General features: G+C 45.9%; 1 protein-coding gene across 1 annotated transcript in view; it reads left to right on the forward strand.

The window, feature by feature from the left end:
* The window catches only part of DNAH11 (dynein axonemal heavy chain 11), a gene marked incomplete in the record, with an annotated part of 360,436 nt that overhangs the window by 246,019 nt on the left and 99,550 nt on the right, over nucleotides 1-14,867 (forward strand). The window contains 4 exon segments of the mRNA XM_070059638.1: nucleotides 4,322-4,435; nucleotides 8,023-8,166; nucleotides 8,785-8,967; nucleotides 10,803-10,904. Coding sequence (XP_069915739.1) covers nucleotides 4,322-4,435; nucleotides 8,023-8,166; nucleotides 8,785-8,967; nucleotides 10,803-10,904 — 543 coding nt within the window.

Genomic DNA, 14,867 nt, shown 5'->3' on the forward strand with positions numbered 1-14,867 from the left:
AGTCACCAAAAAGGGGTGAGAATGGGCCCTTTTCCGTCCATGGGACAGGGCTCTCCAGGCTGTGTGCGTGGGCAGTGACTCAGAAGTAGTGCCACGTAGTTCGCAGCCCCACGGCCACACCTAGAGTGGCTAAATGAATGTGGAGTCTGGAGACTGCCTGGCTGTGCCTCTCGCCCGCCCATGTAGAGGAGCAGGCTGCAATTACTGCTTCAAGTGTGAAATCATCAAAGGTCATTGGAACCACAGGCATTGGCGGCGCTGACTTCCAGTAAGAGAACCACCATGAAGCCTGTGAAATTTAGTTCTCCTGACACCTGACTCCTTAGCTCCAGATGCTAAAATTGTAAGGGTTCTGTGGTCACTTTCCAACTGCTCTCTGCCTTGAGTGCAATCCTCATGCGTGTGTCAGGGAAGTTCAGATTTTCCTTCTGAAGTCAGTAGTTCAGTGTACTGCAACAGGCTGATAGATCAGCGTGTCAGAGCGTCATGGATTAGCCTGACAAATATCATACCCTGGGGTATCCCATTCTGAGCCCTAAGAGGAAGCCCTTTCGAGATTGAAGTGCTAATGTAATCATGTGTTCAGCAGTTGGACACCCTCCTTGGTTTTAAGGGCTGTCAGTTTGTGTGTGTGTTTCTCTTCTAAACATAGCATTGACGGGGTGGGTGGGGGGATCTGGATCTAGGAGCGCCCTCAGCAGTGTCTCACAGTTGTCACAGGCTGGGAAGCTTAAAGCCAGAGCTTCAGTCTTCGAGTTCTGGAGTCTGGACATTCAAGGCCTGGGTCCTGTTAGGTTTGATTTTTCCTGGGGCCTCTTCCTTTGGCCTACAAACAGCAGCCTTTGGATGGACACAGTTCAGTTCATAGCATGCAGCTATTGGGACCTCATTCTCCCCTTGTCATCTCCACAAAATTTTATGAATATCTGCAAGGGGCTGTTGACTAATAGAGGGAAGAAAATTTCTGATGTTTCCAAGGATGAGATAGTCTCCAAATATCTGTTTTAACACATAGTCATCTTCCCTTAGCCAAGACCCTCAGTGGATTTCCGAGACCATGGAAAATACTGAAGCCAATATATGAGTGTACTATGTTTTTTCACACACACTGTGAGTCACAGGATGTTAATAATAACCAATAATAAAGTAGAACAGTTTTTCTGTTGAAATACTTACTTAAGGTATACTAAGCTGATCTTCTGTATATTAAGATAATCGAAAATGAATCTTGATGTGAATGGAAGGGGAGAGGGAGTGGGAAAGGGGAGGGTTGTTGGTGGGAGGGACGGTATGGGGGGGGGGGGAAGCCATTGTAACCCATGAGTCGTACTTTGGAAATTTATATTCATTAAATAAAAGATAAAAAAATAAAAAATAAAAAAAAAAAGTAGAACAGTTTTTAAAAAAGATTTATTCATTTATTTATTTGAAGGCAGAGTTACAGAGAAGCAGAGGCAGAGAGAGCAAGTGAGAGAGGTCTTCCATCCTCCCCAGATGGCCACAACGGCCAGAGCTATGAAGCCAGGAGCCAGGAGTTTCTTCCAGGTCTCCCACACAGATGCAGGGGCCCAAGAACTTGGGCCATCTTCTACTGCTTTCCCAGGCCATAGCAGAGAGCTGGATCAGAAGTGAAACAGCCGGGACTCGAACCAGTTTCCATATGGAATGTCGGTACTGCAGGTGGTGACTTTACCTGTATGCTACAGCGCTGGCCCCAAAATAGAAGTTATGATAATATGCTATAGTAAATTGCCAACCTCAATACTCTCATGCTTTGAAGCCACAATAAAGAAGAATAAGTGTTATCTGAACAAAGTACTATGATACTGCAATAGTTGATCTGAGAACCCAGATAGTTACTAAGTGACTGTTGAATGGGTAGCGTATACAATGAGGATAAGTGGACAGGGCAGTGATTGGCACCCCAAGAGGCATGGGACAGGACAGTTCAGGGTGCTACCACACTCATCAGAGCAGCATCCAGTTTATAACTTATGAATTGCTTATTGCTGGGATTTAACATTTGATAGTTTCAAACTGTGGTTGACAGCAGGTTACTGAAACTGTGGGTAAGGGCGACTAAGGACCGTGATAGAGAAAATATCACTTCTGCAGGATGAGCCTTGCTCACCGCTCCCCATGGGTCCTTGGGCAGAGCAAGTTGCACATTGTTTCGATGTGCAACTCACCACTCTAGTCCTACTGCTCCTTGGGGTGACAGGTACCAGCAAAGAGAAATAAGTTGCCCAACCAGAATATTTTCTGCATTTGTATTTGTGACTTTTTATCTACTTCATGTTCAAGATTGCCTTGCTTATCAAAATTACCCAGAGGAATAATACTCTAATCACAGTGAGGATCTCTGAAGGAGAAGGACAGCAACTCCAGGCTTATAGAAATAGCACTGAAAGTAAGCTCTCGTCAAGGTTTCTGAAAGTAATAAAAATCCATGATCCTGAATCTGATTTGAAATGATTGGAAAATGACGCCATTCTAAATGGTAGTGGATAGCTTTTCTAGATTGCCTCTATCCACAAGGATACTGTCGCTCCCCCTCTTCATGGAGGAACGACACTAAACCCTGCGCTGTTCTTTTGTCTGCTCGGCCCTCCCCGGGTTTGCTGCTGGTTCTTCCCGGGTTGGCTACCGTCCCTTCCACCTCCGTGGAAGGGCGGTTCCCCCTGCCACTTTCCCCACTTCTGCGGGGGAGCGGCACACCGCCGGCCGGCTCTCTCGGGGGCTGCTCAGGTGTTATTCGGATAGATGTTCCCTGGTGCATGTTGTCTCTCTCCTCCTTTATAGTCCTCTTCCACCAATCCCAACTCTGCTACCCACATGCCGAGTACGCTGCTCTCCTCCAATCAGGAGCAGGTCCTACAGTTTATTGGTTGAACTGGAGGCAGCTGTGTAGAAGCTTACTCCTCCCCAGTGCCATATTGTGGGAGAGCAGATGCATAGAATAAGTCTTAATTCCAGTAACAGTCTAGTCCGAGTTGCTCCCCACAGGATACATAAACCCAGAGTTGTGACTTGGTCACTCCCAGGCCCTGGCTTGCATCTGGAAAGGTACTCGTTGGCATACTCAGGATGGAGCCAGCCGCTCTGGAACTGTCGTGGTCTGTTCCTCGCGGGTGTGGAGGGTTGTTGTTTTGGAGTAGCTCTCAGTGAGCATGCAGAGTTGTCTTATTGACACGAATGGCTGTTGTGCATGGATTAGCAGGAGATTGTGTACCTACCCTGAACTAATTATGCTCATAAAAGACGCAGTACACAGCAAAGGAATGGTTCGTCAGGAGAAGGCTAATTACTGCTAAGAACGTGGTTGTAGACAACATAATTTGTTGTGAGCAGTGTTTAATTTCACGGTGTGGTTAAACCTGTTCGTTCTAAACACAGCTGAGGAAGTGCACGTTTGTTCATGCTTTGTATCCCACGAACACCAGAACATAGGATCCATCCCCTGCAGTGACTAGATCCTGGTGCCTGGAGCCCCAGCTCTGAAGTTGAAGCTCCTGTTGAGTTACTTCGCTGGCCATTTTGATTGTATGGGTATCCCAAGAGGAGCGGGATAACCCCTTCCACCATCCAGCTCCCCAGCTTCTCTCTCGATTTGGGCCAAGTTTACCTGTAGGGCATTGCTATATCCAGTGTATGTGTATTCGTGTCAGGAGGATGATGTAACACCTTTGTTGACTTATGATGGGGTGCCACTGGACCCAGAACAGGACAGCAGGCATCAAGGACATTGTCTCATTATAAAAGACAGATTCGGGCTCTTGCAGGTCCTTGGGGAAGCCAATACTTGGTCTTTATCAGAACTCCGTCTATAGTCAAGGATATGATGCATGACCTTGGGATACACTCTCCTGGCCAATGGAACAGAGGGCTTCTCATTTGCTCTGAAGGAATAGCCAACATGGCTTCAAAGGAAATGTTCACAAACATAGGGAAACTTCTCACGAGAGTATTTTGTGCTGTAGGTTTCTGAGTCAGCCTGGATTTTGACTTTGTCTCACTGTCTGAAAGAGACTCTTCCTTGTATTAGTAGTACTCTTTCATCAATATTAGTTTGATGTCCTTCTTGGAGCATTTTGACATTGGAACCCATTGGAGTTGGGACTTACTGTTGTGTGTCTTGTGCATTTTTGTGTGCATGCTATGCCTGGAGGGAAGTTAGTCTTGATGAGACATTCCTCACCTGTTCACAATGTAGAACAGTGAGTTATTGAACAGTGTCTCTGAGTCGGCCTGTGTTCTTGAATGAAGATACCTAAGGTAATAATTGGTAAATGTGCATTGTGTGCTTTTCTCCTCTCGTTAGGTGGCGGCCATTCAGACCGAAGTATCGCAGAAACAGAGAGAATGTGAGGCGGACTTACTCAAGGCTGAGCCTGCGCTGGTGGCTGCCACAGCCGCGCTCAACACACTCAACAGGGTAATGGTTTCTCGTCTCGTGGGTTTCCCCCAAACACTGTACACATGTTGTTAGCATTGGAATAACTGAGCAGGGCATATAGTCATGGAGCCAAAAAGTTATCTAGAAAAGGCAGAGGGTGTGTGGCCTGGATGTTCAAGCCACCACTTGGGACACCCGAATCCCAGAGTGGAGCCCTGATTCAAGTCCCAGCTCCTCTGCCTCTGATCCAGCTCCCTGCTAACGATTCTAGGAGAACACTGGGTGATGGCTCAAGTACTTGAGTGCCTGCGACCCATGTTTGAGACCTGGATGGAATTCCTGGCTTTGGCCCGCTCAGCCCTGGTTTTTGGCCGCCATTTGTGGGAAGTGAACCAGCAGATGGAAGATGTCTCCCTCCCCCTCCCTCTCCCCCTCTCCCCTTCTCCCCTTCTACTCCTCTTCCCCCTCCACCTCTCTCCCCCTCTTCCCTTCTTCCATTCATGTGCATAGAAAAAAAATTTAAAGATTTATTTATTTATTCGAAAGTCAGAGTTACACAGACAGCAAAGAGGCAGAAAGAGAGAGAGAGAGAGAGAGGTAGGTAGGTAGGTATTCCATCCTCTGGTTCACTCCCCAGATGACCACAACGCCCGGAGCTGTGCCAATCTCCCTCTCTCCCCTCTCCCCTCTCCCCTCTCCCTTTCCCTTTCTCCCCCTCTCCCTATCCCTCTCCCTCTCCCTTGCTCTTTTTATCATTCTTTCAAATAAATAAATGAATTCGAAAAGAAAGATCCATAAAATGTTAAAGTTGAAACAAGTCTTTGAGGTCATCACAACAGTTCAACTTCTTTACCCCATCTGGGAGCCTGTGCTGCTGCACCCCAGCCAGCAGTCTGCCTCTGAGTACCCACGACACCTTGGGATGTACTGTCTTGGGAAAGGCTGTTCAATGGTTGAGGGTTGTGATTTTGGAGGTACTCAATGCCTTTTCTTTTTTTGAATGATGATTGATTGATTTTACAGGGAGAATGGGGCTGGGTTGGGGGAGAGATATTCTGTCCACTAACTCATTCCCCAAATGGCTACGGTGACCACCGCTGGTCCAGGCCAAAGCCAGGAGTCCAGAACTCCATCCGGGTCTCCCACATGAGTAGTCCTTGGGCCATTGCTGCCTTCCTAGGTGCATTAGCAGGCACCTGGAGCAGAAGCAGAGCTTCTAGGACTCAAATTAGCACTCCAGTATAGGACACTGGTGTTGCAAGTTTGCTGCACCGCAACACCAGCCCCTCAATTCCTTTTCTATGTGTACTTTTGAAAAAAAAATTCTGAATGTGAGCAAAGAGCGGTAGTAGTTCCATAAAATCAAAAATTTTAGAAAAATACAAATATAGGCCAGCGCCGCAGCTCAATAGGCTAATCCTCTGCCTTGCTGCGCCGGCACACCGGGTTCTAGTCCTGGTCAGGGCGCCGGATTCTGTCCCGGTTGCTCCTCTTCCAGTGCAGCTCTCTGCTGTGGCCAGGGAGTGCAGTGGAGGATGGCCCAAGTGCTTGGGCCCTGCACCCCATGGGAGACCAGGAGAAGCACCTGGCTCCTGCTTTCGGATAGGCGCGGCTGCAGTGGCCATTGGAGGGTGAACCAACAGTGAAAGGAAGACCTTTCTCTCTGTCTTTCTCTCTCTCACTGTATAACTCTGCCTGTCAAAAAAAAGAAAAAAAAAAGAAAAAGGAAAATACAAATATACCATGATGGAAGATTATTACACATTCAAATACTCTGTAACCATTAAAACAATATTGTTGGATACCAATTGGCAACCTGAAAAACAATCGTGATGTATTAAGTGAATAAAGTAGGTTATAAAATGAGACATACTGTATGATGTTTTCCTTGGTAGGAACATCCACGTGCATAGAAAAAAAATTTTTTTAAGTATTTATTTATTTATTCGAAAGTCAGAGTAACACAGTGGAGAGAGAGAGACAGAGAGAGACAGAGAGAGAGACACACAGAGAGAGAGGTCTTCCATCCTCTAGTTCACTCCTCAGATGGCCACAATGCCCAGAGCTGTGCCAATCCAAAGCCAGGGGCCAGGAGCTTCTTCTGGGTCTCCCACACAGGTGCAGGGGCCCAAGGACTTGGGCCATCTTCTACTGCTTTTCCAGGCCATAGCAGCGAGCTAGATCAGAAGTGGAGCAGCTGGGTCTCAAACCGGCACCCATATGGGATGCCGTTGCTTCATGCCAGTGCTTTAACCCGCTGAGCCACAGTGCCAGCCCCTCATCCATAGAAAATTAATAAAAATAAATAAAAGAGTAATTGATTATCTCTGAATACTAGGATGTTTGTTTTCTTTATTTCTCTAAATGTACACATTTTTCTGTGAAGGTATTAGCCTTTGCCCAGACAAAATAACGTAATGTCACTTACAATACAAAACTGGGTATGTTTCTAAATGATGGCAGAATCTGGGTTGGCCAGCTCTCTCTTAGCATCAGCCTCGCTGTCAATCTTGGCCTTTGCTGTTCCTCCCATAGCCTTTCCATTCTTTGCATTCAGTTTCCAAATACCCAGGCTCTGGGAAGCGGGCAGAAGCAGGCTGAACATTCGACAAGGTTTTACACACGAGAGTGTTTTAGGTAGCACAGGGAATATCACTGGAACTAGCTGCTAGCTGGGTTTTACTTTGTAAATCATGGGTCATGGGGTGGGTATTTGGCCTGGCACTTAGGATGCCTGCAGTCTACATCATGGTACCTGGGTTCCATTCCCAGCTCCAGCCCCTGACTCCAGCTTGCTGCAAACGCGGACTCGTGGAGGCAGCAGGTCCTGGCTCCAATAATTGGGTTCCTGCCTCCCACATGAGACACAGGGATAGAGTTCTTGGCTCCTGGCTTCAGCCTTGGCCCATCCCTAGCTATAGCAGGCATTTGGGAAGTAAATCATCAGATGGGAATTTTCTGTCTGTCTGTCTCTCTTCCTTCTCCATCCCTTCCAAATAAGCAAATATTTTTAAATAAGCATTTACATAAATCATGTATAATGAACCTACAGATCCTTCTCCTAGATACTAACTTCTGCCCCCAGAGCATTTGCCTTGCTACTTGTGGTTTATCTGTTCTTAATGCCATCTGTTGGGTCAGTCGGTGTTCTGAGAGGAGGGGGTTAAGGGTAAGGATGATGGTTCAGCCTACAAGCCCCTCCGACTGAGAGCAGATGCATAGACTGTTTCTTACTCAGAAGTATAAAGCAGCAAGGCAAAGCCAGGAGACACTAAATTAAAGATGTATGTGTCTTGGCGGTCCTGGTTAAAATGCAAATGTATAACAGCAGAATGGAGCCCATAAATACCTTACAACCTGCATGTCCTGGCCTTGATGAGTATGGCTCTCCAGGACTGGACATCCACATGGGATCATTTTCCTGCAAGGCCAGGAAAGGGTGGTGATGTTTCAAGAATACCAGAGAAGTGCCCAGCAAAGATGGATCCTCCTGGGGCCCCAAGGTAGAATCACTGGGTGGCACAGAGCTGCCCAGCCAGTACCAGGAGGGTAAGGGGTGGATGGGAGCCGCTAAAGACCATGCTTCTCTGACACCTCTGACCTTGACCTTGTGTGCTCTTCTGCAGATCAACCTTACTGAGCTGAAAGTCTTTCCCAATCCCCCAAATGCCGTCACCAACGTCACTGCGGCCGTGATGGTCCTTCTGGCACCCCGGGGCCGAGTGCCAAAGGACCGAAGCTGGAAAGCAGCGAAAGTCTTCATGGGAAAGGTATCGACCGGCAGAATGAAAATCCCTGTCTCTGTAGCATTTTCAGTCTTGTGGTCAGGCTCGATTCTGAAGAGGTTCAAGTCCAAAGAAATCATCCCCATCGGCCTGAATATGGCATCTGCAGCTGGATGTCCGTTTTGCAGAGCCCCAGCTTTTGTGTGCCAGGGTGGAGGTTAGCTTCGGGTAGTGGCAAACCCGAGTCAGCGCCAGCAGCAGGTGGCGGTGGCTAATTATTTGTGAAATTATGAAAGCTGTTAAGTGTAGGAGGGAGAAAATTACATGGATTTCTTAGGCTGGAAAAGTGTTACTAATGCATAAGAAGGGGAAGCAAAGGGGCTTTTTGGTGTGTGGTTTTCTGCCTTTCTTTTCTTCAAAATGTAAATGCCTCCCGTGCCGGGACTTAATATTTTACCCTGGGATAGAAGAGGTTTTACAAGTGTCCATTGCTAATTCTAACTTCACACTCTAAAGACTGAAAAAGTCAAACAGTAGGAGAAATGCAGCTTGCCAATTTTGCCTTTTGTAATGTGAGTTCTAAAAGCTGATTTTAACTTTTGATCTTGGAATTTTCTCGGCAGCCAAAATGGGCTCATTGCAATCAGTCTTTTTGCTTTACAGGTTGATGATTTCTTGCAAGCGTTAATTAACTACGACAAAGAGCACATTCCAGACAACTGTCTCCAAGTGGTCAAGGAACAGTATTTGAAAGACCCCGAGTTCAATCCAAACTTCATTCGGACCAAATCCTTTGCAGCAGCTGGTCTGTGCGCCTGGGTCATCAACATTGTGAAATTCTACGAGGTAGCAGCCCTATCTGATGCCTCCCAGGTGTCATCCACAAAGAGCCATGAATGAAACCCATTTTTAGCTCAGAAAAAAAAAATTATATACAAGGATTTCATATTTGCTTTTTTGAATGAGGATGTTAAGTATAAGGCACGAATGTGTCTGAGTGAATAGAACCCTATCCAGGAGGGTACTTGACATGTAGGAAACTTTTTAAGGATAGCATGATGACTTTATATCACAGAACAACAAATAGAAACATGTTGCGTATATGAATTATGTTAACATTAAAATATTTTAAACAAATATTAAATATTTTATTTACTATGTGCATGATACTATGCTAATTCTACTATGAGTTAGTCTTGTCATTTAATATTTTAAACAAATATTAAAACAAACACAGGCTGCCGCCATGGCTTACTTGGTTAATCCTCTGCCTGCAGCACCGGCATCCCATATGGGCACTGGGTTCTAGTCCCAGTTGCTCCTTTTCCACACCAGCTCTCTGCTGTGGCCCGGGAAGGCAGTGGAGGATGGCCGAAGTGCGTGGGCCCCTGCACCCGCATGGGTGACCAGAAAGAAGCTCCTGGCTCCTGGCTTCAGATTGGCACAGTGCCGGCCATAGCAGCCATTTGGGGAGTTAACCAATGGAAGGAAGACCTTTCTCTCTGTCTCTCTCTCACTGTCTATAACTCTACCTGTCCAAAAAAAAAAAGCCTGAATTCACAGCTAATTGCATGTAAACCGTGCTCACAAACCAAATGTTTATGTCATCTCTTTTTAGACATCAGGAGATGAAGTAAGAAATATCTGTTGCTTTGCTTTAGTATCATAATGACATGTAAATTTTTGCCGGCATATGGTCTAATCTCAAATTTGTACATTGGGACAGAGCAAGAATAGGTTCTCCTTTCATTTAGTCATTAATATATGAACTATTTATTACCTGTCAACTATGCCCCAAGCACCGTGCCGAACGTTGCCTGTAAAAACAGAACAGGACAGGACCTGTGACTCACTTTTGTCTTGGAATGCTGTGTGTTAGGTTCAAGTATGGAATTCCTGAGAAAAAGTAGTGACATTCCCCCAAAGGACTTTCATAAATTCAGTTGATGTGCTTCACAGGGTAGGGCTCAGAGGAGTAAGACTGATTAGATCTTTCCCTCTCTCCCCAGTGGAAGTCCCTATAGTGCAGGAATGCAGATAAGAGGGCAGTGGGTGCCTGGCCTCTTTGCTTAGTAAAATGGCGGGGCACTCTATTCTGTTTGTACCACAGGGAACAAGATGAGCATAGAGTGGTACTGTGGCTATGTTATAAAATCCGAAATAAAACTTAATTTCCCTGCCCTCTCCCCACCAGGAGAAAAATAGACCAATGCAAGTCCTCAAATTGTCCATGCTGAGGAACTTAGAACAGAACACGGATCTCTCTCACTGCCCTTTCTGTGTTGAGACTTTATCCACACTCATCTTCTGCCTTAAAGACTACACCCAATCTCAATTTTACCTGTTGTTCCTTCACACTGCAATTTCTAAAAATATGAGGATTAGCTCCACATTTTATGATAAAACAGGCTCAATATCCTAATAGTGTTTGCCTCTATAGCATATTATTCTAGAATGTGTCCCTCTAATGCCCTAACAAATAAAGTCAGTAGTAGAAGACCAGAGAGAAAGTAGGAGGCTAAGTGTAGGCTTTCTGTGGCATCATGGCTAAGAAATAAACAAATGGCCAGGAGAACTAGAGATTTCAGTTGCAGGCTTCCTGCCAACTTGGGATTGAATCATGGCTGAGCCCTTTTGCGTCTCTGTTACATCAGGAACTGAACTGCATGTGGCTTTTTCAGGTCTACTGTGATGTGGAACCCAAACGCCAAGCCTTAGCCCAGACGAACTTGGAGTTGGCCGCAGCCACCGAGAAACTAGAGACTATCAGGAAAAAGCTGGTGGTGAGTACAAAGGGCAACGCTGAAGGGGCTCCCCACCGTGGTGCCGCCTCCTCCTCCACTTCCCACTGCAGGCAGGGTCCCATCGACCATGTGGAAAGGAATTTGATCCTTTGTGAATGTGTTCACTGTGACAATCAGTAGATACTTCTCGTGGGCTGTATGCTAGATGCTGGGCTGGGTAAGTGCGAGGTTGCTGCCCCTGAGACACTTCCCGAATCTTCTGGAAGCAGGAAAGGGAGCAGAAGAGAGGCTTCTGGAGCCAGACCTGACTCTGCTATTGACTCTGACCTTGCACAAGTTGGTTAACCTCTCTGGGCCTTGCTTTTCTTATCTGTGAAATGAGTAGTATCATTGCATGCATTCCATGGGTAGCATTGTGAGGGTTCAACAAGACTAACTCGTAGTAGAATTAGCATAGTATCATGCACATAGTAAGTGCTTACAGAATATTAGCTATGACTATTATTGTCATTACCTAAGGCTGTGGCCTGTTGCCTGGTTGTCTTTTCCTTAATCTCTGCCAGGAATATCTATCCTGATCAAGTTGTGATGGTGACTTGGGGCATCTTTCAAAGCCTGTGTCAAGCACACCTTCCCTAAGAAATGTTTTCTTGGTTTCTCCACACCCAGGATGTCTTTAGTGCTCCCAGTGCATTCTCTGTATAATCCCATACTTAGAACGCTGGGCCAGGATCACTGATTTACATATTTGTCAACCTACTGAGAGTCAAATAGTAGATCCTGTAGACTTTAGAGCCAAAAGGCAGTGTTGTCAAATCTTCACACATCTGTTCTCCGGGAACAGTTCATATTCTTTTATGTCTCTCATTTTACAATGCTCTTCAAATCCATTCTGAGCTCATGGGCCATCCAACAACAGGTCAAATGCTGCCTAGATTTAATCTGTAGCCTGTCGTTTGCTGACCTTTGCTCTATGTTAACTTTGAAGACTGTGTCGGAGCTGGTGCAAACCGTCCCCTCCTGTCCTCCACTCTCACCACGAGTGCTTTAAACTCCTGTAACTTTTCTGCCTAGCAGGTGACACATGAAAGGCATGCAAAAATTTAGTTAAATGAACAGACAGCCACCGTATTTTACTTTAGCTAAAGCATTCATTTGCCCTATTTGAGGAACTTGCTGTTCCTTTAACAATCAACAAACATTTTTGAAACACTGGACTTGGGACAGAGAGATGAATAAGGCTCAGACCTGCTCTGGGAAACCTTGCAGTGGACCTAATAAATGCTAGAGAATGTCTGGGTACCATTGCGCTAGCTACCTGTGACCCCTGAAGAATGCTGAAGAATGGAAGGATCACTTCTTCTTTTTTTTTTTTTTTAACAGGCAGAGTGGACAGTGAGAGAGACAGAGAGAAAGGTCTTCCTTTTTGCTGTTGGTTCACCCTCCAATGGCCACCATGGCCGGCGCGCTGCGTCTGGCGCACCATGCTGATCCGATGGCAGGAGCCAGGTGCTTCTCCTGGTCTCCCATGGGGTTCAAGGCCCAAGCACTTGAGCCATCCTCCACTACACTCCCTGGCCACAGCAGAGAGCTGGCCTGGAAGAGGGGCAACCGAGACAGAATCCGGTGCCCCGACCGGGACTAGAACCTGGTGTGCTAGCGCCGCAGGTGGAGGATTAGCCTATTGAGCCAAAGCGCCGGCCAGGAGCAACGTTTTCTCTGTAGACAAAAAAAAGGAGAAAGACGGAAGCAAATATTAAAACACTCTCATCTTGCTTACTTTAGAATAAAAGCAACCTGAGGATTATGTTTTCTCTGAGTTATTTTAGCCAGTAGATATATGTTTTGTTTATTTGGATAACAAAGAGACAGATACCTCCTATGTGTTAGGTCACTCATCAGATACCCAAAACAGCTGAGTCTGGGGCCAGGCCAACGTGAGGACCCCAGGAACTCAGTTCAGGACCCCCACATGAGTGGCAGGGACCCAAGTACTTGGGCCGTCACCGCTGCCTGCCACAGTGCACATTAGCAGGAACCTGGATTTGGAAGCAGAGCCAGGGCTCAGACTCAAGCATGTGAGTATTGGATGCAGGGGCCCAAAGAGTATCTTTTTTATAGATTTATTTATTTATTTAAAAGTCAGAGTTACACAGAGAGAGAAGGAGAGGAAGAGAGAGAGAGAGAGGTCGGTCTTCCATCGGCTGGTTTACTCCCCAGTTGGCTGCAATAGCCGGAGCTGCGCCAATCTGAAGCCAGGAGCTTCTTCCAGGTTTCCCACGTGGGTGCAGGAGCCCAAGGACTTGGACCATCTTCTACTGCTTTCCCAGACCATAGCAGAGAGCTGGATGGGAGTGGAACATCTGGGTCTCAAACTGGCGCCCATATGGGATGCTGGCACCCCAGGCGGCAGCTTTACCCGCTATGCCACAGTGCTGGCCCCAAAAACAGTATCTTAATTGCTCCAAAGCTCACCTCTAGTATGTGTACATTTGTTTATATACTTTACTGATTCATGTGAAATACCAGCGTTCCCCTAAACCCTCCACGTACAGATCAAACACAGACTGTGTGAGTTCAAGTGCACGGCCACACATTGCTCTGAAAGAGAGCTGCAGGCTGTCCTTGTCCAGATACCCAGGATGCTGATGGCCATTCCAAGTTGCTGGTGACACAGTGACCTTTAATGAAATGCGTTAAACATTGCATGCCAAGGGCCCACTCCTACCCAAACATTGTCATTAGCTTGATGATGTTTGAACTAAATGAGCAAAGAGACCAAAGGTGAATTTGTACTCCATTTGAAATAAGCTGCAGTGATTCTCGTCCAGCAGGCTAGTGTTGACTGTGTCCCCTCTTGCCGACTCCACGCCGTGTTTTCCTGGCATTAACCCACATTTAATTTTATGGCTAGGTGTTGGTAGCACTAGTCCCATTGGACAGATAAGAAAACGTGAGGCTGGCAGAAGCTGAATACTGAGCCAAATGCCTCATGACCAGTAAGAGAAGAGAGACTACAACCAAGTCATTTTCAACCCAAAATTGGAGAGTCTTAACCATTCACCACAGGGATATGTGGCCTGCCTGGGCTGCGGGAAGTATTCTCACTCCATATATAATGAATTTTGAAATAATAATAACAATGATAATAAAATTTCTTTTTCTCTTGTTTCATTCAAATTGCTCACCCTAACATAGAATGATTTTAGAATGAAAAAAGAGATTTTTTTCATAACTTTCTAAATGGTCTGTGCTAATGAAAAAATAGCTAATTCTTATCAAAAAGTGATGACTTTTAATATATGTTTTTAAAGATTCATTTATTTATTTGAAAGTCAGAGTTACACAGAGAGAGGAGGAAAGGCAGAGAGAGAGAGAGAGAGGTTTTCCACCTGGTGTTTCACTCCCCAGTTGGCCATAATGGCTGGAGCTGGGCTAATCCAAAGCCAAGAGCCAGGTGCTTCCTCCAGGTCTTCCCATGCAGGTAGAAGGGTCTAAGGACTTGCCATTTTGTTCTGCTTTTCCAGGCCATAGCAGAGAGCTGGATCAGAAGTGGAGCAGCCAGGACTCGAACCGGCGCCCACATGGGATGCTGGCACTGCGGTGGACTTACCCACTGCACCACAGTGCCGGCCCTGCTACAAGCATTTTTAATCACCCAAAATAGATTTGCAATATTTACTTCAGCTTTATTTCTGATATTTCATACATAGTATCTCTTTTGATTCTTGTAAACGTGACCTTAGTTTCTATGTTAATCTTAAATCTGATGTGTACACATGCATATATAAAGATGTATGCAAGTGTCTGTTGCTTTAGCAATGTAAGTAATGAAATCACTGAGTCATTGACAAATCTAGCTTCCTCTGAGTTATGAACAGGTCATGTTCTACAGGGACACTCATTCAAGTTTCTTGGAACATGTTACAAATCTTAATTAGGGTTCTTAGACGTGCAAGTAGTAAGACACTGATCTGAGGAGACTCCTAAGTATTTTGATGT

This window comes from Oryctolagus cuniculus, chromosome 16, assembly GCF_964237555.1.
Source record: "Oryctolagus cuniculus chromosome 16, mOryCun1.1, whole genome shotgun sequence".
NCBI classification, from domain to species: domain Eukaryota; kingdom Metazoa; phylum Chordata; class Mammalia; order Lagomorpha; family Leporidae; genus Oryctolagus; species Oryctolagus cuniculus.